Genomic DNA, 24,470 nt, shown 5'->3' on the forward strand with positions numbered 1-24,470 from the left:
ATCATCATCATAACCCATCATCATCATCATAACCCATCATCATCATCATAACCCATCATCATCATCATAACCTATCATCATCATCATAACCCATCATCATCATAACCCATCATCATCATCATCATCATAACCTATCATCATCATAACCTATCATCATCATCATAACCTATCATCATCATCATAACCCATCATCATCATAACCCATCATCATCATCATAACCTATCATCATCATAACCCATCATCATCATCATCATAACCCATCATCATCATCATAACCTATCATCATCATAACCTATCATCATCATCATAACCCATCATCATCATAACCTATCATCATCATCATAACCTATCATCATCATCATCATCATCATCATAACCCATCATCATCATAACCTATCATCATCATCATAACCTATCATCATCATAACCTATCATCATCATCATAACCTATCATCATCATAACCCATCATCATCATAACCTATCATCATAACCTATCATCATCATCATAACCTATCATCATCATAACCTATCATCATCATAACCCATCATCATCATAACCTATCATCATCATCATAACCCATCATCATCATCATAACCCATCATCATCATAACCTATCATCATCATAACCCATCATCATCATCTAGTAAACCTCAAGTGATGTCACATACGGTGGTGGTTATGGTGGTTACTTGTTGTGGTTGTAGTGGTGGCTGTATAGACCTCCACCCCTAATGGAGTGGGCTGTAGGGGAGGACAGCGGGTGGTGACCTGGGCGGACAGGCTTAGCTGCAACACAGAGAAGACCCGTCCATTAAACACCACAGAGAGGAGTGACACTTGGTTAGAGGCATTCACAAACTGCAAAAAGTAAATCAAAGTAAGATTAAATATTTTAAATCAAGGCAATTATATGCCTTTGTTTTTTGTCTGACTGCACTAGTTTTAAGATATCTTTTGCTTAGTTTTAAGAAAATCTTGGCAAGTTAAATTTGGTTGGATAGTTTTGCTTATTTTAGGCAATATTTCCCCCATTTGTTTTTGAGAGCTGACTTGTTGCAGTGCAGCTATGTTATCCTCATGGTTATTATCATTGTTTCTAGCCCCCACCCCCCGCCCCAGTCTCCCTGTCCTTACCTATCTGAGCAGAGTGGCCTCTCCTGGCAAAGTTCTTAGCCCTGACCGCTTCCTTGATGCGGTCCACTTCCACCTGGTAGCGCTTGCGGTCCCTCATGGAGTTCTCCTTGGCCTCCTTCAGGGCGTTCTCCAGGGCCTTCACCCTCTCCGCCGTGGCCCGGAGCCGCTTCTCCAGCTTGGGCAGCTCACAGCGCAGGTCGGCGTTATCACGTACCAGCTGGATGGGACCGAGAGGATGTGATAGAGTAGACGGGAGAGTGGGGGGGGGGGCGGGGGGGAGATTTTGATTGAAGACGCTTCAGGTCGTGTTTCATTCATACTGTGTAGGACTGTGTAGGGGCATTAACTTGTGGTCGTCTGTGGCTCAGAGCATGGCCCTAACAACGCTTAGGTTGTTGGTTGGATTCCCGCTGGGACCATATATACTGACAGATGTGTGCACTCAGTGTGAACTACAGGCCTGTACTACCCTCACTGTACTACCCTTACCCTACAGGTAGGTGTGTACAGGTAGGTGTGAATGGATCTACAGGTAGGTGTGGATGGATTTACAGGTACTGTAGGTGTGAATGGGTCTACAGGTAGAGGTTAATGTCTCTACAGGTAGGTGTGAATGGGTCTACAGGTATATGTTAATGTCTCTACAGGTAGATGTTAATGTCTCTACAGGTAGGTGTGAATGGGTCTACATGTAGGTGTGAATGGGTCTACAGGTAGGTGTGAATGGGTCTACATGTATGTGTTAATGGGTCTACAGGTAGGTGTGAATGGGTCTACAGGTACAGTAGGTGTGAATGGGTCTACAGGTACAGTAGGTGTGAATGGGTTTCCCAGTACCTGCTTGTGGACCTTGGTGAGCTGCTCCAGGTTGTTCTCCAGGAAGGAGATCTTCTGTTTTTGGGCAGCGCTTCCAACCCCGTCCTCACAGTCCAGCTCTGCACTCTGAGCAGGAAGCAGAAATCATCTATGTCAATAAACACTACAACGCAGGGGGGTAATTCCATCAATGTCGCTAAAGGAAAATCCAGGCTTATTCTTGATAACTGCCGCGAGGATAAGGCTAGATTTTCCTTTAGCGACGCTGATGGAATACCCCCCAGGACTCCTCTGCTTACAGCACAACGTTTGCTGCATCTTTTAAAAGATATCGCTGTCACTTACTCAGAATGATCACAATGAGGGGTAAAATATAGACATATACCTTCTTGACCCGTGTCGTGAGATCCTGGACAAAGAATCTGCGCAGGTTATGAAGTGTCTGCAGCTCCTTGGCCTGTGAAAACCCAACAGAAAGAGACAACACTTACTTAACACACGGAGAACACAAACACACTACTTTTCAACACTACTGGATGGATCCCCATAGTGCCACAAGTAGTTTGAACTGGTAAGAAACAAACGGTATTTTAGCATCATTACTTCTCGTCTCAGTTTATGTAAATAGCCTGATTTTATTCTACACAGTGCCCCCAGTATTAGACCTTCGATCAGCAAGTGGATAACAGCGAATGAACATAGGCCTTACCACAGTCTCCTCCAGGCCCTTGAGGTCCTGTGTGGCCTGCTCTCTCTGCTCGTTGAGGACGCTGAGGTTAAAGAAGCAGGTCATTACATCCCTCCTCAGTAGGAGAAAAAACACAGTTCACTGGAAAAAACTGTAAGTCAATGGCCTGTCGTGAGCTTAGAATGATAAGGTTCTATCTCCGTTTAGGGTAGTTCAGAGATATTGAGTGTCAAAGTTTTTACATTCCATTATGTTTTGTGAGATGGAACCTTTGTATTTGATTAATTACTAACTAAAAAATTTAAACATTTAAAAATTAACACCACACAGGCATTAATAAATCAGATTATGTAAAAAACAATAAAGTTGAATCGAATTAAAAAAAAATCTATCTTGGTCGTAGCACAGAAGTGATACCTACACAAGCCTCTGCAGCTTCATGTCCTTCTCCTGCTCCTCTAACTTGAGTTTGTCGTGGTCAGACATCAGCCTCTCCTGCTCCAGCACCAGACCCTGGTTCATACTAGACCAGATAAAACATTGTTTTAATAGTTGAATGAATATGGTAGAACAAATAGGTTTGACGTAATCAGATGGCTCCGCTATGATATAGCCCATACATTCCCCCCCCCCCCCCCCCCCCCCCCCGCTTTAGGTAGGTAAACACAAAGCAAAAGGGTAGGTGGAAGCCGGGGTCTGGGTGGGGCGACCAAAGAATACACCTCTCATAGCCAGGGGCGAGAAACTGCTTAGCCATAGAAGAGTGCTGCAAGACTCGGCTTTTAGAATCAGAATCAGAGAATCTGAATTGCTTTTATTCCGTACAATCACAATAATAGAGTAAAGTAAAAAAAATAAGTAAAATAAGTAATAATAAAGTCTCTCCTTAAAGTGCCCGGTCTGACCTTTGAACTTTACTACACTTATTTACATATATAATTTTCTACATTTATTATTTAAAAAATGGTTTAATAACTTTTCTTTATAACTTTATTTATATATGATTTTCAAATATCCAAAAATACAAACAGTAGCAAGCAGTAGCACAACAACAACAACAACAGTTGATGAAGAGCCTAATCATTTACAAAAAAAAAAAAAAAAGCATCCAGTACCAGTATTTTTAAAATTATTATTATTTTAAATAAATAAATAAAACAATTATTTTATTAGTTGTTGTTTTTTTTTCTGAGTGGGGCTGTCCCACTCATATTTTTCATTTTATTGGACAGATATAGTGAAGACAGGAAAGTAAGGAGAGAGGGCATGTCAGCAAGTGCATGGGCCGGATTCCAACCCATGCTGACATGGGCATATTATGTGTGCACTGTAGACCGCGGTGCTAGACCACTGGACCACCCCCAGGCCACCACTTCATTTCTTTCTTACTCTGTGAGCTCGTCCAGCCTCCTCTGCTTGTGGTCGATATCGTCTCGGAGAAGACTCAGCTGCTTCTGGTGGGCCTCCCTGTGGCTCTCCATCTGCTCCTCTAGAGTCTTCTGCACGGGGCAGGAGAAGGTAGGGAGGTACGGGAGGAAGGGAGGGAGGCAGGGAGGTAGGGAGGCAGGTAGGGAGGGAGGTAGGGAGGTACGAGAGGAAGGGAGGGAGGCAGGGAGGTAGGGAGGGAGGCAGGTAGGGAGGGAGGTAGGGAGGTAGGGAGGTACGGGAGGAAGGGAGGGAGGGAGGGAGGTAGGGAGGGAGGTAGGGGGGCAGGCAGGCAGGGAGGGAGGGAGAGAGGGAGGGAGGTAGGTACGGGAGGAAGGGAGGGAGGTAGGTACGGGAGGAAGGGAGGGAGGCAGGGAAGTAGGGAAGGAGGTAGGGGGGCAGGCAGGGAGGGAGGGAGGGAGTAAGGGAGGTAGGGAGGGAGGTTGCAGGGCAGGCAGGCAGGGAGGGAGGGATGGAGGTAGGGGGGCAGGCAGGCAGGGAGGGAGGGAGGGAGGTAGGGGGGCAGGCAGGCAGGCAGGGAGGGAGGAAGGCCGGGAGGTAGGGAGGGAGGTAGGGGGGAGGGAGGTAGGGAGGCAGGGAGGGAGGGAGGGAGGTAGGTAGGTAGGTAGGTAGGTAGGGAGGTAGGGAGGGAGGGATGGAGGTTTAGGGAGGTTTTTTAGCAGGCTCATAAAACAAGCTGTGTTAGTTGACAGGCGATGTGTCATTGATTTTCAACAACGCGGAAATGTATTCACGTTTCGAAAGAAAAGTCAGATTACATCAGATCCCGACATGAGGACCAAAGCATCAGAATGTGTCACATCTATTTACATTTTTCTGAATAAAAGTCTGAACATTTGATCGCCTGCCGACTTGTTCTTGTGTGGTCACATATTTCTGCTACAGTACATACACAAGATGTTGTATTACTGTTATTATTGCAGTCATTAATGCTGTTACTTACACTACACCCTTATGCACTGCTACTGTCACCGTTTTATTATTACTATATTATATACAATATGACTGTTGTTGGATCGAGGAGCAAGAACCCAAAGCATCTCACTATGTCCATTACTGCTGTATGCCATGTGCGTGACGAATGCAATTTGATTTGATTTGATGTCACACACATACTGTACAGGCACAGAACAACAGAAACTCAAACACAGATGACAGGTGAGACCCTGCAGCCCTATACCACCCATGCTGATCAATAACAGGTGCTTTACACAAATCACTGCAGTTTACTTACCTTTATCTCCTCTTCGCCTTGGAGCATGCTGATGTGCTCCTTCTCCTTATCCAACACTGACACCTCGTGCATTTTCTCTGAGGAAGAACAAACCCAAGACCCACACCAGGACACCACGTGACGTTAGAATTATACGGTAAATTTTTGGTCAAAATTGAGTTTTTTACATAATCTGATCCATTAGGTGTTTATTAATGCCTGTGTGGTGTTATTTTTTAAATGTTTAAATGTTTTAGTTAGTAATTAATAAAATACAAAGGTTCCATCTCACAAAACATAATGGAATGTAAAAACTTTGACGCTCAATATCTCTGAACTGCCCTAAACGGAGATAGAACCTTATCATTCTAAGCTCACGACCAGTATCAGAGGAAACATCTTGACAGACCACTCTGTGGTGTGTAAAGTGTTGCCATAAGGGGGGTATAGTGTGAGTCAGGGACGCACTGGGACAACAAAACAGCCCTGGAGGGGAGGCATTCAGCCAATGGAGGGGAGGCATTTGACATTTACATTTTTTAACCATTTAGCAGACGCTTTTATCCAAAGCGACTTACAATGGAGAGATTACAGAGACAGTCTCCCTGGAGTAACTTAGGGCTGAGTGCCTTGCTCAAGGGCACACAAGTGGTAGTCCAACTCACTATCCTCTAGGCCAGGCCACCACTACCTAGAGGCTGCGTGAAGCCCACAGATTGACCAGCCTACGGGGAGTAGGACCAGGGCACGTGCATCACACTCTGTGCGTAGGGCACCGGGTGGCCAGATAGGGGGGCACCAAACCGGCCTAATGATCATCATAACAATGAATTACAATAGAGGCACCATTAGACCATAATTAGACCCCCCACCCCCCCATTCAATTACACTTAGGGCACCCAAATGGCCAGCATCGGCCCTGAGTAGGACATGGGAGGGCTCCCCAGAGAGCCCCCCCCCCCCCCCCCCAGAGAGCCCCCAGAGAGCCCAGAGAGCCCCCAGAGAGCCCCCAGAGAGCCCAGAGAGCCCCCAGAGAGCCCAGAGAGCCCCCCCCCCCAGAGAGCCCCCAGAGAGCCCCCAGAGAGCCCAGAGAGCCCCCCCCCCCCAGAGAGCCTCACCCTGAGCGTGTAGTTTGGCCAGCTCCTCAGTAAGGGCGTCCTGACTCTCCTCCAGCTGTCTCTTCTTCTGCTCCATGTTCTGCATGTAGTCTGTCAGAGACTTGATCTTGGCCTGGTGCTACAGCCACACCCCAGCATGACAGGGTACACACACACACACACACACACACACACAACACACACCACAGAATGACAGGGTACACACACACACACACACAACACACACCACAGAATGACAGGGTACACACACACACACACACACACACACACACAACACACAACACACACCACAGCATGGCAGGGTACACTCACACACACACACACAACACAACACACACCACAGAATGACAGGGTACACACACACACACACACACAACACACACCACAGAATGACAGGGTACACACACACACACACACACAACACACAACACACACCACAGCATGACAGGGTACACACACACACACACACACAACACACAACACACACCACAGAATGACAGGGTCGGTACACACAACACACACCACAGAATGACAGGTACACACACAACACACAACACACAACACACACCACAGAATGACAGGGTACACACACAACACACAACACACACCACAGCATGACAGGGTACACACACATACACACACACACACAACACACAACACACACCACAGCATGACAGGGTACACACACCACACACAACACACACCACAGAATGACAGGGTACACACACAACACACACACACACACACACACACACACACACACACACACAGCACAACATACACCACAGAATGACAGGGTACCCATAAAACACACACCACACACCACAGCATGACAGGGTGGATACACAAACAACACACAACACACACCACATCATGACAGGGTACACACACAACACACACCACAGCATGACAGGGTACACAAACAACACACACCACACACCACAGAATGACAGGGTACACACACACACACACACACACACACACAACACACACCACACACCACAGCATGACAGGGTGGATACACAAACAACACACAACACACACCACATCATGACAGGGTACACACACAACACACACCACATCATGACAGGGTACACACACAACACACACCACAGAATGACAGGGTACACAAACAACACACAACACACACCACAGCATGACAGGGTACACACACAACACACAACACACACCACATCATGACAGGGTACACACACAAACACACCAACACACACACTCATCAACAAACAGCTCTCCATCTTCATAGGCACCTCTGTGATTGTATTCATTATATTTTTACATTTATATGTTTTGCATTTGTCTAAGTAAGTGGATGGTCTATCCATCAGTCATCATAAGGAAAGGTTATCTATGCCAAACCAAAGCTAACTAGGGCCGTTGGCCCCAATGCTAGAAGAAGGACGATTTACTATTCAGACCAATATTTGTACTGTGGGTCCTCCTCTCTGTTACCTGGGAGATGAGCAGCTGACAGGAGGCCAGCTCCTTCTCGTTGGCCTGCATCTTGCGGCTGGTGTCGGCCTGGGCGGTCTCCAGCAGCTTGCTGCGGTTCACCAGAGACTTGACCTCTGACCTCATCTTGCTGATGTAGAGACGGGCCATGGTGAACTCCTCCTCGATCACGCCACCGTTACCGTTCCCCTCAGACATCTACAGATGAAGGAAGGATGACTCAGACATCTACAGATGAAGGAAGGATGACTGTAGCAAATTGAGTAGCCCTCTGGGAGAAGAGGAGGTGCTGTGTGATGTGCTAGTGGGAGGTTATAATTGCTACATTGGTGGACAAAGTTCACAACTCATTGAAGGAAAAGTTAGGGATGGTGTGTGTGTGTGTGTGTGTGTGTGTGTGTGTGTGTGTGTGTGTGTGTGTGTGTTTGTGTATATGTTACGGTATGTGGGAATACGGTACATGTGGGAAAACTAGGGTTAGGGTTAGGTGCTAGGGTGACTTGGTACATGCTGGCATGTCTAGCCCTACCCCTAACCTTAACCTTAACCCTAACCCTAACCCTACCCCTAACCTTAACCCTAACCTTAACCCTAGCACCCTAGCACCTAACCCTAACCCTAGTTTTCCCACATGTACCGTATTCCCACATGTACCGTAACATATATATTTGTATTGCTGTGCCTATGTGCGTCAGTTAGACCCTCTCACCGTCTTGATGTCGGTGGTGCTGATGATGCTCCCTATCTCACTGAGGTCCCGGAGCAGCAGGTTGAGGATCTCAGCTGCTCTCTTCCTCTGGTGTCCATTGAGCTCCTGAAGTTGAGCCAGCTCCCTCTGCACCGCTACCAGGACCTCCTGAAACACACACACACACACACACACACACACACACACACACACACACACAAACAGACTTGAGTAACATTTCAGACTGAAACATCGTGCTGCCCTTTCCAACCCTTAAGAGGTTTGAGGTAGCCCATTGAGGTATTACTACACTGCAGAAAGTCAGCTCTCCCAATAAAATGGGGGAAACATTACTTAAAATAAGCAAGATTATCTGCCAACAGAACAGGAGAATTTCCCTCGCCAAGCTTCTCTTAAAACAAGTAAATAAGATATCTTAAAACGTGTGCAGTCAGAGAGAAAAAACAAGCCTATATGACCTTGATTTAAGATCTTCATCTTACCTAGATTTACTTTTTTGCAGTGTACCCAACTTAACTTAACGGAGTGAGCAACTCAATGTCTTCCTGGGTTACTATCAGGTCAATACCATCTGTCCAATAACTCTAAGGGGAAGGCCTTAGTCAAATAGTTTTATTGCCAATCAATCATGAATCAATCAATGCATCCTATTCCAGTGGATCGAGGAGAAACCCCCCACCGTCACACAGTGGTACAAAGAAACCTTTAAGGTCTTTCCTATGGAACGCCTCAGTGCTACATTAATGCTAACTTTTTCTATAATATTTGGCAACCCTTTCTTGATTATCTCCCTGATGATTTAGTTGACCTACTGCAGAAAGGGCGCCCGCGATTTGTTTTCACAAATAAATCATAGTCATTTGTTTTGCTTTTGTAGTCTCTTTACCTCTGACGTGATTCTGTTGTGTTTGAAATGTCATATACCGTATTTTCCGCACTATAAGGCGCACTTAAAAGCCTTTAATTTTCAAAAAAAACGACAGTGCGCCTTATAACCCGGAGCGCCTTATATATGGATCAATTGGTTAATTTGTTGATCCATACTGGTTGTACACGGCGCTCAAGGCGCTCTGTCAAAATGTTTCAGTACGACTGGTAAACTACAAAGCCGCACCGCTTGCAGCATTACGGTAATCAGTAAACACCGGTATACTGTGCTTACTCACAGTCCCCCACCACAAGACCCCAAGTAAAGAAGACTAAACAGAGTTTCCGAGGGAACAAAGTGAGATTCTTGGTGCTTTCAACTTGAAGTTTTAAAGTACCCACTCGATATAATAAACAACAGTTTAACGATCACTAAACACTTATCATTTGTGTATTGGATTCATTATTCTCGTTTGCCGGAGGCTACCGGTAAGGGAGGGTTGACTTGTAAACATAGTTTCGTTTTAGCTCGTGTTCAAAAGCAAGAACTGTGTGTTCATCTAGTTATGTGTAGTTATGTGTTTTTAGCATGTCGATGTTCTCCCAGTATGTTGTCATGTTATTAAAATACAGTTTAGACCTTCGTAGCGATGTGTTTTGTTAGCTGTTAGCCGCTAGCAGCGTTTGTTGTGGTTTGGTCAGAGTCACTTTTCTCCCATTCAGTGTTTGAGGTGAACCAACATTCAAATACGCCTGTCGTGTTCAATCTTTCTCTGATTTTAATGTATGACACATCATTTGAAAGCTTACAATCTGTAGTTTAAGCATGTGTAAAAACTGAAAAAGTACGTTGCACATTTCACCAGGAGCTGTCACATATTGGTTGTTGGTTATAATTGTATAGCCTATTGGTTGTTTTCTGGTGTTGTTTTGCTCTGTTTGTAGTCTACTTGATGTATTTTTATCAGCTGTTAAATCACCACAGCGGTTAATCCACTAATAGAGATAATAGCAGATTGAAAATGCTTGTAGCTAACTACTCTATATCTCGTGGTTGCAGCTATTGCGAATTGCTATTCACGCGAGTCAGCTGTGAATCACCGCAGGTCCTTGACGCTTGTTGCAAAAATGGATGACGAACGGCTGATACTTGAGGTGGAAAAATATATATTTTTGACAGTGGAGCAGGTAGAACGTTGACGGTGACAACGCTCAGGTGGAGCTTGGACAACGGGAAGTTGACACAACACCGATGGAGAGGTGACGCAACGCAGTAGGTGGAGCTTGGGCGTAACGCAACCCCAGTCAAACGTTTGACTGCAGTATCTATTCTATGCGCCTTATAATCCGGTGCGCCTTATAATCCGGTGCGCCCTGTATATGAAAACAGTTCTAAAATAGGCCATTCATTGAAGGTGCGCCTTATAATCCGGTGCGCCTTAAGGGCTCTGCACACAGCGTGCGATTTCTGTTGCGTGTCAACATTCCATTTTGAAGTTTGAATGGAAGTCTATGAGAACATCGCATCTCAACACACACGGCCCCGATTTTAATCGCACGGCGAAAATTCGATTCCATTCATTTTGAAGCTAACATTTGCAAAATTTGACAGTGCGACAAAACTCGCATGCCGTGTGCTTTGTCCCATTCAAAATGAATGGAATCGAATTTTCGCCGTGCAATTAAAATCGGGGCCGTGTGTGTTGAGATGCGATGTTCTCATAGACTTCCATTCAAACTTCAAAATGGAATGTTGACGCGCAACAGAAATCGCACGCTGTGTGCAGAGCCCTTTATAGTGCGGAAAATACGGTATGTCCAGTGTACTAATGCAACCCATGTATGCTAACCATTATTTTTGTTTTGTAACTTGACAATACCTGTGCTGTCTGATTGTTCTGTTATGCAAATCGAATAAAATATTATATTATTATATTATAATCAATCACTGTTTGGAATGTGCTTTTTCTGCACTAACCCTAACCCTACCGATTGACCTACCGATTGCTGGCCGGCCTCTCTAACCTCTAGGCCACCTGCTACAACCCCCTACGTCCCCCCCTCTCTCTCCTGTCTGACTCACAGTCTTTTGCGCCAGTTCCTCTGCTAGCCCTTCGTTGGTGTGACCCCGGTCCTCCACCTCCTGGCTCTTCTGGTCGTAGTTGACGGCCAGCTCCTCCAGGGCCTGCAGCACCTCCTTCACCTCCTCCTTGGCCGCCTCGTTCTCCTGCTGCAGACGAGACAGCTCCTCGTGGATCTTCTCGTAGTCCCTCCTTGTGGACGCCAGCAGCTGCACGTCGGATGGACACACGGGAACATGGACACACACAGAGACAGAACGTTAGAATGATAAGGTTCTATCTCCATTTTTGTCAAAATTGAGTTTTTTACATAATCTGATCCATTAGGTGTTTATTAATGCCTGTGTGGTGTTATTTTTCAAATGATGATTTTTTTGTTTGTTAGTTATTCATAAAATACAAAGGTTCCATCTCCCAAAATGGCATGTAAAAACTTTGACGCTCAATATCTCTGAACTACCCTAAAACGGAGATAGAACCTTATAATTCTAAGCTCACGAGAATCAGAATTGCTTTTATTACATCCAATGTACGGGTACACAGGAGTCAAATTCTAATGCTCAGGTTCTTCGACATTGGCATTGCAGCAGAATACAAAATCAACAATAATAGAATAAAGTAAAATAAGTAAGGTAATTCATTTTTAAAAAGTAGAATATGGTAATAAAGTGATAAAGTGATGGTAGTCGTACTACAGCGGGACCGGTCGTCGTACTGCAATAGAACAGTAGTGCAACATGCTGTGCAGGTATTGACCCGAATATGAGACAGGTTTTTCCCCCCGGAAAAAAGTCTGAAAAACTCGCATCGTCTTTTGGGTCAATACGGTAATACCAAAATGAGATTCTGACTGTTACCTGTACCGCCCATGTATGGCCAGTAGGTGGCGGTAAAGGAAACACTACTGTGTTAGTGTATTGTTTTAGGAAGTGAGTTTCTGTAGAGTTAATAGAAGTCTGGCGGTCACCTCGTCCTGGTCCAGCATCTGTTCCTTGAGTTTCTCTGCCAGTTGACTCTGCTGGTTGATTTCATCATCCTGTAAGAGAGGTTACAAGCAACCTTTGTATAAATCAACTGGTTGGGTTGGATGATATTAGACTTTTGGAGATGTTCCGATCAGTCAATGTCTACTCTACCTCATGAGTGATTTCGTTATAAATGACTACATTGAATTCTCTCAAAATGCAATTGGTTGTCATGGTTGTCATGGGGACTGGAGCACAGAATGTTTTGGACACTGCCCTAGGCCAAGTCAGTCTGTATGCACCCTCACCCCCTCCCCGAGTCCCCAACCCACCTCTGCCTTTAAACTACCACACTTATTGGAATGACATGATTGTTCTTAGTTTCAGTGAGTTACTTCATACCACAGGTATGATATCTACATTAAGATTCTACCGTTGTCTAGCTTCCCACTGCTGTCAGGAATGCAGTCACTACCTATCTTCCGTCAGAGACTGAAGACCCATCTCTTCAGTTTACATCTTGACTGTCCTTCCTAAAGACCTATTCAACCCCCACCACTCCTCTGTACAATGACTCTACTGTTAATCAAATAAAAAATAAAATAAAAAATTCAGTAATCCTTCCTTCTTCTAGCAGTGTGAATGCCAGTGGCATTTAAATGTTATGGCATGGGACGCTTAGGTGGAGTAGCGGACTAAGCGCTGACCATGTAACCGCAGGGTTCCCGGTTCGATTCTGGCCGCGGACATATCCTGCATGTCATCCCTTCTCTCACCCATCCTTCCTGTCAAATCTCTACTGTCTCTGTCACAATGAACAAATATGAGTGGGACTGCCCCACTCAGAAAAAAAAAAAAAAAAAAAAGGCATGGCATTCAAATGTAAACATGTTAAGGGACTACCTTGTCATCCAGCTGCTTGTAGAGGTTACTGATGTTCTCCTCGTACTTGCTTTTCTCCTCGGTGGACACCAGCATGCCATTGGCTGGGGCCAGGTTGTCGATGATGGGCGTGTTGTCACATGGCTCCAGGTTCTTCTGCTCCTTAGCGCTCAGCTGCTCATCCTCAGGCACGTTCTCACCTTAGGCAGAAGGGGGCACTGTTTACAACACCGGGGCTATTACCACACAGGGGCTATGGTAGATACAGTGCCCTCCGTAAGCATTGGAAAGAGGAAGAAGCTTTTTTTTGTCTATTTTTATTTTTACTCTGTACGCCAGCAGTTTGGATTTGACATTAAATATGGGGTCAAAGTAGAGATTCTTGGCTTGAATTAAATGTTTGGGTTTAGAAAGACGTTTTTAAAACATACTCCCCCTTTTCATGGCTCCAAACATATTGTAAAAAAAAATCATATAATGCCAAAATAAAGTACTCATATTTAGTATTTTGTTGACAATCTTTTGCATGCAATGCCTGAAGTCTACAACCCATTGACCCCACCAAATGCTGGGTATTATTATCTGGTGATGTTCTGCCAAGCCTGTACTGCAGCCATCTTCAGCCGTTGAACTTTCTGCTTTTTGGCCCTGAAAAACTCCCTAGTTGCTATGGCAGTATGTTTGGGGTCATTGTCTTACTTTATGATGAAGCGCCATCCAAAGCACTTGAGCAGACAAGATGTTTCTGTACACTTCAGAAAGCTATATGTTGCTGCTGTCAGCTGTAACATCATCAAATAAGTTAGCCTGTTCTTGGACAGATTTTTCAACTTCTACAATAACTCTAGTCTGATCTGTCCACAAAACCCTTTTCCTCTGCAGACTTTTTAGGAAATGTTACTTTATTACAGATCCTTTTTGAGAATAGCTAATGGTTTGCTTCCACATTCACCCCTGAGCAGCGCTCCAGGAGCCCCATGCTCTACATGTTCACCCCTGAGCAGCGCTCCAGGAGACCCCCTGCCAGCCTCACCGTTCCTCCAGCGGTTGAGCTCCATCTCCAGCCTCTGGATGACGCTCTTCAGGCCCTTGTTCTTGTCCTTCTCCTTCTCGTACTTCTTCTTCCACTCCTCGGCAGTCAGCTCCAGGTTCACAGACACTGTGTTCTTTATGGTCTTGGCTCTGCATGTGGCAAACATTAATTATGATTATTTTATATACATGTATGTATTATTGTTTAATTAATTAATTAATTAGACACAACTGAACAGTGGACAAGCTGAAGTCAAACAACGCCTTGTCCAAAAACAACCTTAATTCCTGGTAGGCTAAATGGTATTGTTTCACAAGCTTGCTAATACCTATCCAATCTTTCAGGCTATGTATGCACTATGTACTGTATCTGGGCGAAAGGGTTGTTTCTGAATAGGACCAATGATTCAGTCACCACTTAAGTGTAAGGGGCTTAACCGTTAAGGGGCTGTGGGAAGAGGTTTCCCAGCAGGAACCTAAGCGTTGTTAGCGCCATGCTCTACCAACTGAGCCACAGAGGACCATGGCAGATGGCCGGTGAGCCAGTCATCCACCAGGGAACTGCTGGGTGATGAGAAGAGCAATTTGAGCACTGGGACACTTCCTACTTCCTACTTTAATCCTGTGTACTTACACTGAATGAGAGATTGGGTGATCAGAGTCAGGCTGGAGTATGTTAAATCCTACTGTATATAAGGTTGCAGATGTTTAATATTTGTATTTCATTTTATTGTCTATTATTCCATTTATTGACTATTATCTATTAGTCACTTTATTTTGTATCTATCTATCTATCTATCTATCTATAAGAAGCCTGATGTTATCCAGATGAAGAAGACATTGTTCATCTGTCTCTGATCAGAAATGGCAACACTCAAATGCATGCCCTGCTGACCCTCTCCTCCTTACTTCCTGTCTTTCCCTACTGTCTCTGTCCCATAAAAAACTTAACAAAAATATGAGAGTGGGACTGGGTAAATCCTAGTCTACTGAGTCCAACACCGCCTTATTTAATGTACACATATTTTTTTCAGGCTGTCATTAGGCTACAATTCTTCTGGAAACAGTATCAGTCATTCAAACAATCAAACTTTATTTATATAGCACAAGTCATGCATTGAATGCAACTCTAAGTGCTGAACATAAAAACAATAGTAAATAACTATAACTATAATACTATAATAAACTACAATACAATAAAACATAAGGTAGGAGTCGGGATAAGAAATAGATCAAATACATACAACACAATAAAACAAGGAATAAAACAAGACATAGGAGATTAACATTTCTTGACATCGACACTAGATAAAAGCTAAGCTAAAAAGGTGTGTTTTAAGGTTTCTTTTAAAGATATCTACACTCTCTGCCACTCTCTGACAGGCCGTTCCCAGTAGACAAGGAAGTCAATACTCTAAATATAGGATTAAAAATAGATGAATTCAATTCATTGTAATCATATTGTTATTGCCATCATGCGTGACACGTGTGTCTGTCTTTAAGAGGACTCTCAGTGAGACACTAGGCCACTATTCCAAGAGAGGCTGGCTGGTGGAGGCAGAAATCGGAGGACGGGCTCATTGTAATGAATGGAATAGAACTCCATCCCCCCTGCACTGTTCACACCCCTGTTGAAGGGTTAGTGAGCCGATACGTCAGGTTTTATCGACAGGAATGCTGTTGGATAAATAAATAAAAAGACCTTACTAAGCAGAAACCGAGACGCTGTCCCATTCTCCTCCTCCTGCCCATTGGTCTCTGTCCCTGGCCTGCCTGGCCGCACCCTAAGCTCAGCTCATGCTCGTGCTTTTCTTTTCTTTTTTCTTTTATCCTATTATTCAATGGTCACTTTATTTTGGTGTTGTTGTTTTTGGTGTGAGCTGCTGTAACGCCTTCATTGATCTATAATGTATCATGTTCACACTCCCTCCCTCATCCGCTAGGCTTGTTGTCCCTCCTAAAGACTGACCTCCTCATCCCCACTTCCCCCCCCCTGTACAGTTTCTCTACAACAACAAAAAAGGGATTCTTCCTCCCTAACTGTCTGGTCCTGGTCATAGCACAGATTACTTTTCTCATTCTTACGATGACTGACGGATAGATGGTTTCATTTACTTAGACAAATGTATTTGTTGCAAGTCGCTTGGGATAAAGGCTTCTGCTAAATGTCAAAAAATGTACATGTCAAGTCTTTCCCAGGCCCTGTCTCCTTGCAGAGGAGGCTCCCTCCCGTAGGGATGGCACGCTGAGTGCCAGAGGACACAGAGGACACGCAGCCCTACCTCTGCCCGTGGAGACGGAGTAGGACTACAGGGGTGCTGGGGGGGTGGTGGTGCTACAGTGCTACAGTGCGACAGTGCTTCACTGCACCGCTACTGAGCCATGTGACCAGTAGCTCTGCAGTGTGGCTGAGAGAGCCGTGGGGACGTCACACGCCTCTGGAGATCACTAGGCTAATGAGTCCCCCGACCACCTTGGTAGGAGACAAGGCCACCTCTGGGACCACTCAGCTACAGTAACCCGCCACCAGCAGCCTTGTTATGGTTGACTTATCCCTTCAACTTGTATGGGATAATTGTGCCCCAGCAGTTCCGAATTGTTCCATAAAACCAGACAGTGTCATGATAATGACACCGTATAATAAAATTGTATAATAAAACCATCATAAAAACCATCATAAAAGTGGTATATAAACCATCATAGAAACGAAATAAATAAATTAAAGTGGTATATAAATTAAACCACAATGCTTGTGAGTAGTCTGGTCCCAGATCAGTATGTACTGTACTCGAGGCAACCCTTATGACTAGGCCTGACTATGCTATGCCAGTTGTGTTAGCTAAAGTTGTGTTAGCTCAAGTAAAACAACAACAAACAGCAACAAAAAATAAGTGTTTTTGCTTCTATTTTGTTTTGTCTCAGCCTACACATTTTCGGTAATTTGTTTTGTTTTGTTCTCCATTCGATTTAATGCTTTATTGATATGTATTTTCTATGTTAAAAAAGGACTGAAATAAACTACTACTACTACTACTACCCCTACCACTACTACTACTACTACTACTACTACTACTACTACTACTACTACTACTACTACTACTACTACTACTACTACTACTACTACTACTACTTTATTTATTTTATTTTGTATTTGTATAGCACTTTACATCAAAGTGCTTAACAATAGGTAAGCAGCAATTTAAAACAATTTAAAACAGCTATTTCAATTTTAAAAACACACATAATTACAACAGCACAAATACACAGCCTATGACATGTGGACAACAGAAAACCTCTTCTTATCCACCTAATTTTTCTGGTTTTCTGCTCGAAATGACATGCCCACAGTGAATATAGAATATCTCCACAATCACAAGGGCCTTCATAATGATATTGTTATCAAATGAAAGCTAACACCTGTGGGGTGGCTGTAGAAGTGTCAGAATCAAAATCTATGTTACTGTGTCAGAGCAAATAGAGCTAGAACATTATAAAACATCTCAAATTCAGTCTCCGCCTAAAAAACAAACAGCTTTTACAGTGAATATCACCTTGGAAACCTGATAACCAAGCCCAAATCATCTAGGAATCAGTACTCCAGGGTCTTATTAGTACTTGTGCCAAAGTTGATGCTAGTAATGTGAGCAAATGCAACTTTGTACCTGTTTTAGTACAGGTATGTTTAGGCGGACACCTATATGTTTAGGCCATTTGGAGATATTTTGGCACCATCTTTGACCTTTGACCTTTCTCATGTATCAGATTTATTATTATTATTTTTTTTTTTTGGGGTTGGCCGACCAATGGTATGGACATTTGGCGTTGAAACCGGACATGACACATTCTCCAGTTGGAGAAAACTGGATGTGACTTAGGCCGTGTTTACCGTCTCGGGGGAAAAAATGTGGCATCGTATAGCATGCAAAATTGTGAAAAAAATGTGATATCGATGAAGAGAATTGATCGAGGTAAACTCTTTATATCACTTCGGATGCCCATCTGGGTCAGTGGATAAGAAGAGATTTTTGAACACTTATTTTTAACACTTATTTTTGAACACTTTCACTGATTCTGCCTGTCTGATATCCAGTGGAAGACGGTTCCAGAGAGTTGGTGCACGGAAAGAGAACGCACGCTCACCGATTGTCTTTTCTAACTCTAGGAATAATGAGCAGGGCAGAGCCTTGTGAGCGCAGAGCCCTTGAGGGCACATATGGGTCGAGAAGGTCCTTTATTTCAAACCTGCTAACTGCGACACTTTAATGAATGTGCAACAATACTATGTGCAATATGACAACCCTTGTGTACATAAGGTTCAGATATAGGAAAAAGTTAGGATATTTATAGCATAGCATAGAGTACAGCACAGTGTTTTATTGTATAGTATAGTAGTATAGTATAGTAGTATAGTATAGTAGATAGTGTACATAGCCTTTATTTATGTAAACCAGCTCTTTTCCCTTTTTTACTTTACCCTTGGCCCTCTTGTTTTTAGTCTTTTTTCCAAGCACCAGGGGAGCCCCGACTCCTACATTTCGTTGTATGGTACCTGTACTGTATTAATGACAATAAAGACCATTCATTCATTCATTCATTAAATAAGAAGGCACAGTACCATTTATAGCGTTGTATGTTAGTAGCAGCGTCTTGAAATCCGCTCTAACATGGACAGGGAGCCAATGAAGGGAGGCCAGCACTGGTGAGATATGGTCGTATTTCTTAGACCCAGTCAAAATGCGAGCTGCAGCATTTTGGACCATTTGTATACCATGGAAGCTCTTTTTTGGCAGTCCTGACAAAAGGACATTACAATAATCTAATCTGGATGTCACAAAAGAATGGATCAGAACCTCAGCATCTTCAAAAGAAAGGATTGATCTAATCTTGGCAATTCTTCTGAGTTGAAAGAATGCTATTTTTATCACCCCCTTTATGTGAGGGTCAAATGTGAGGCTCTGATCCAGAATGACACCGAGATTTTTAACCTTGTCCCTGCACTGGATGACACAATCATCCAAGGTCAAAACAAGACTATCACTTGGATGATTTAGTCTAGCTGGACCGAATTGTATAATTTCAGTCTTGTCTGAATTTAATAGCAGAAAGTTCGCTGATAACCAGCCCTTTACAGCAGCCAGACAGGTCTTTAACGTAACTAAGTCTGAGACATTTCCTGCTGTTATAGGCATATATATAGTTGTAAATCATCAGCATAACAATGAAAAGCAAGACCAAAAGAACGCAAGATCTGACCCAGTGGTGCCAAGTACAGTGAGAACAACAGAGGGCCCAGAACGGACCCCTGTGGGACTCCATACTTGACTGCCCGGGATGCAGACAATACATTATTGTGTAGAACACATTGGGATCTATTTAACAGGTATGACTCTAGCCACTGGAATACTTGGCCTGAGATGCCAAACAGGTTCCTGAGCCTATCTAGTAATATGTGATTATCTACTGTGTCAAAAGCAGCGCTCAGGTCCAACAATAAAAGAACAGATGTTGAGCCTGAGTCGACCGTCAATAGCAAGTCATTTACCATCTTAGTGAGTGCTGTTTCAGTAGAATGGTTGGTGCGGAATGCCGACTGTAGTGGCTCAAACAGATTATTAGAAGACAGAAAATCTACAAGCTGTTTTGAGACCACTTTTTCAAAAACCTTAGACAAAAAAGCCAAATTCGAGACAGGTCTATAACTTGCCAGTGAGAGTGGATCTAGACCCGGTTTCTTTAATAGGGGTTTAACCACTGCAGATTTAAAACAGGCTGGGAAAACTCAATTTAAGAGAGATAGATTGAGGATAACTAAGACATAGGCTCCTAGAGTTGACCAAAGATCCTTAATAACCCAGGCTGGTAGCGGATCCAGGGAGCAAGTTGTGGATCTAGAAGCCACGACCACCTTAGTCAGATCATCTAATGAGATGGACTCAAACTCAGAGAAAACATGTCCTGAATAAGGGGGCAAAATGGCACCAAAATCTAATCCCCCCATGGATGGCTGTGGTACTACTACTACTACTACTACTACTACTACTACTACTACTACTACTACTACTACTACTACTACTACTACTACTACTACTACTACTACTACTACTACTACTACTACTACTACTACTACTACTACTACTACTACTACTACTACTACTACTACTACTACTACTACTACTACTACTACTACTACTACTACTACTACTACTACTACTACTACTACTACTACTACTACTACTACTACTACTACTACTACTACTACTACTACTACTACTACTACTACTACTACTACTACTACTACTACTACTACTACTACTACTACTACTACTACTACTACTACTACTACTACTACTACTACTACTACTACTACTACTACTACTACTACTACTACTACTACTACTACTACTACTACTACTACTACTACTACTACTACTACTACTACTACTACTACTACTACTACTACTACTACTACTACTACTACTACTACTACTACTACTACTACTACTACTACTACTACTACTACTACTACTACTACTACTACTACTACTACTACTACTACTACTACTACTACTACTACTACTACTACTACTACTACTACTACTACTACTACTACTACTACTACTACTACTACTACTACTACTACTACTACTACTACTACTACTACTACTACTACTACTACTACTACTACTACTACTACTACTACTACTACTACTACTACTACTACTACTACTACTACTACTACTACTACTACTACTACTACTACTACTACTACTACTACTACTACTACTACTACTACTACTACTACTACTACTACTACTACTACTACTACTACTACTACTACTACTACTACTACTACTACTACTACTACTACTACTACTACTACTACTACTACTACTACTACTACTACTACTACTACTACTACTACTACTACTACTACTACTACTACTACTACTACTACTACTACTACTACTACTACTACTACTACTACTACTACTACTACTACTACTACTACTACTACTACTACTACTACTACTACTACTACTACTACTACTACTACTACTACTACTACTACTACTACTACTACTACTACTACTACTACTACTACTACTACTACTACTACTACTACTACTACTACTACTACTACTACTACTACTACTACTACTACTACTACTACTACTACTACTACTACTACTACTACTACTACTACTACTACTACTACTACTACTACTACTACTACTACTACTACTACTACTACTACTACTACTACTACTACTACTACTACTACTACTACTACTACTACTACTACTACTACTACTACTACTACTACTACTACTACTACTACTACTACTACCTCTACCCCCTACCCCTACCCCTACACCTACCACTACCACTACCACTACCACTAAAGTACATACTGGTCTGAGAGCAGGCTCTGGAGGGATCTCACCTCTGCCCGAACATGAGGGTAGACTTGGTCTCGCACTCGTTGTAGACGGAGGGGGAGCAGCAGATGATGATGGTGGTCCTGCAGTTCCCTCCCAGGGAGTCCTGGAGGATGCGGGTCATTTTGCTGTCTCTGTACGGGACGTGGGTTTTCTACAAAAACACAGAATAGAAAAGCACCAAGCTTTTATGGTGGCAGAAAAGCAGAAGGGTCTTTGGGGGGGGCAAATCAGAGGAAATCAATGACCTTCCCATTATTGGTTGTGTTAGTAACAGCACTTTTGCCCTATTGGAGAAACACTGTGGCTACACCTATTTTAAGTACGCACGCTATACGATATGTGCAGGTATTCTAGAAATCATCAAATAAGGCCCTAGATAACCTTCTATTCATAACAGCCTTGATGGCTTCAAGTATTAACTTGTTCTGGGTTTTAACTGACAATCTATGCATTCACAGTGCCTCTTATCTATCCCTCTACAGCAGGGAAAGGAGAGAGGAAAGCTAGAGACATTATAGGACAGAGGAAACAAGGAATGATACGAAGAACAGACCACTTACAGTCCCTTCAGCCAGTGCAGAGATGACATTTCCCAGTGCAGAGAGGGACTTATTGATATTTTTAGCCTCGTCAAGCACAGATCCTTCTGCACCTGTTTTGCTGACCTTTAAGAGACAAAGAGAGTGAGAGAAGGCTCCGTCAGGAGGTGAATGACAGGGACACATGACTCAGCATCTATCTATCTGTCTGTCTGTCTGTCTATCTATCTATCTATCTATCTATCTATCTATCTATCCATCTATCTATCTATCTATCTATCTATCTATCTATCTATCTATCTATCTATTTATCCATCTATCTATCCATCTATCTATCTATCTATCTGTCTGTCTGTCTGTCTGTCTGTCTGTCTGTCTGTCTGTCTGTCTGTCTGTCTATCTATCTATCTATCATCTATATATCTACCTATGTACCTATCTATCTATATATCTATCTATCCATCTATCTATCTATCATCTATCTATCTATCTATCTATCTATCTATCTATCTATCTATCTATCTATATGTCTGTCTGTCTGTCTGTCTGTCTGTCTATCTATATATCCCTTTAGGAGGTGAATGACAGGGACACATGACTCAGCATCTTAGATAGAACCTGACAGGTCTGGACAATACACGAAGGGCCGGTTTCACAGACAAGGCTTGAGCCTAATCCTGGACTAAATCACACTTTCAGTGTAAAATCTCCATTGAAGATGATTTTTAGTCTAGGATTAGGCTTAAGCCTTGTCTGTGAATCCGGCCCCAAATATCATGCCGAGCTGTGTAGACACCCATACAAGTGTAGTGTCCCACACGATAACACAATGTGGTTGACTTGCAGTATGTTGGACTGTTGGAGTTATGATACCTTCTCACTACCAGCCAGGTCCACCAGGTACAACTTCCCCGACAGTTTCTTCTCTGTTTCGACGTTCTCTTGTTTGATGTTGATCAGGAAAATGCTGTGGCTTCTGGAACTGTGCTCATTCATGTCTACGTGCACAAAACAGAACTATTATATTAGAGGTATTCTTTCGACTAGTTCACTGTAAACAAAGTGCTAATTCACTATACAGTGTATATGTTACGGTACATGTGGGAAAACGGTACATGTGGGAAAACTAGGGTTAGGGTTAGGTGCTAGGGTGCTAGGGTTAAGGTTAGGGTTAGGATTAGGGTTAGGATTAGACATGCCAGCATGTACAAAGTCGACGTAGCACCTAACCCTAACCCTAGTTTTCCCACATGTACCGTATTCCCACATGTACCGTAACATATACACACAGCTGTTGAAGTTGACATAATTAACACTCAAATGGATTTGAGCATAATGCTGGTATGATTATGAAAGCATGGTGAAAGGGAGAGAGAGAGACATACTTGTTACAGCCACGTGACGAGCAGCCTTCCCCTCATCGATGACATCCATGACTTCTTCCGGACTCGACACAAAGCGCTCCGTACAGCCCTGGGAGAAGATCACAGCTTATATTTTACATTTTTGGCATTTAGTCTTTATCCAAAGCGATTTACAACAAATACATTTGACTAAGTAAGGGAATCATCTATGCACCAGTCATAGCAGGAAAAGGGAATCTATGCTCGGGCCATTGGCAGTTGTAATGCGAGAGTTAACAGTAGAGCCACTGTACAGGGGGGTCTCAGGAGGGACAGTTAAGGTGTAGCCAGAAGAGATGGGTCTTCAGTCTATGGCGGAAGATAGGGAGCGACTCTGCATTTCTGACAGCAGTGGGAAGCTTCAACACCTGGTTGGCTTTTCTGATTCAGTGCTCACTACAGTGCCATTGCTACAGATGAAGTGAATCACACCACGCACGCAGCCATCTTTACGGTGCTAAGAATATATTTGTATTGGGGTGGGGTATTAATATCTGAAATCATATTGTATAAAAGACAGTGGAAGTCTCTATGCTACTCACCTTGACATAAGGCACTCTGTTTTTGTCCTCATGTACAGCGAGATTCGTCTTCGAAACTTAAAAATAGATACAATAGAAGAATTGAGAGATATAATACTAATATCCACAAATACACACACA

General features: G+C 43.2%; 1 protein-coding gene across 1 annotated transcript in view; it reads right to left on the reverse strand.

The window, feature by feature from the left end:
• Nucleotides 1-688: 688 nt before the first annotated feature.
• LOC308154041 (kinesin heavy chain-like) overlaps nucleotides 689-24,470 on the reverse strand; it is a gene marked incomplete at both ends in the record, with an annotated part of 31,572 nt that continues 7,790 nt past the window's right edge. Inside the window, 20 exons of the mRNA XM_080527221.1 lie at nucleotides 689-789; nucleotides 1,138-1,354; nucleotides 1,975-2,079; nucleotides 2,339-2,410; nucleotides 2,663-2,723; nucleotides 3,063-3,164; nucleotides 4,031-4,140; nucleotides 5,322-5,398; nucleotides 6,419-6,536; nucleotides 7,889-8,086; nucleotides 8,598-8,744; nucleotides 11,548-11,754; nucleotides 12,513-12,581; nucleotides 13,414-13,592; nucleotides 14,426-14,574; nucleotides 21,869-22,017; nucleotides 22,427-22,531; nucleotides 23,279-23,403; nucleotides 23,791-23,878; nucleotides 24,351-24,406. Coding sequence (XP_080383347.1) covers nucleotides 689-789; nucleotides 1,138-1,354; nucleotides 1,975-2,079; nucleotides 2,339-2,410; nucleotides 2,663-2,723; nucleotides 3,063-3,164; nucleotides 4,031-4,140; nucleotides 5,322-5,398; nucleotides 6,419-6,536; nucleotides 7,889-8,086; nucleotides 8,598-8,744; nucleotides 11,548-11,754; nucleotides 12,513-12,581; nucleotides 13,414-13,592; nucleotides 14,426-14,574; nucleotides 21,869-22,017; nucleotides 22,427-22,531; nucleotides 23,279-23,403; nucleotides 23,791-23,878; nucleotides 24,351-24,406 — 2,435 coding nt within the window. The remainder of the gene's footprint in view (nucleotides 790-1,137; nucleotides 1,355-1,974; nucleotides 2,080-2,338; nucleotides 2,411-2,662; nucleotides 2,724-3,062; nucleotides 3,165-4,030; nucleotides 4,141-5,321; nucleotides 5,399-6,418; nucleotides 6,537-7,888; nucleotides 8,087-8,597; nucleotides 8,745-11,547; nucleotides 11,755-12,512; nucleotides 12,582-13,413; nucleotides 13,593-14,425; nucleotides 14,575-21,868; nucleotides 22,018-22,426; nucleotides 22,532-23,278; nucleotides 23,404-23,790; nucleotides 23,879-24,350; nucleotides 24,407-24,470) is intronic.

Source organism: Nansenia antarctica (genome assembly GCF_963989245.1).
Source record: "Nansenia antarctica genome assembly, chromosome: 3".
Classification (NCBI taxonomy): Eukaryota; Metazoa; Chordata; class Actinopteri; order Argentiniformes; family Microstomatidae; genus Nansenia; species Nansenia antarctica.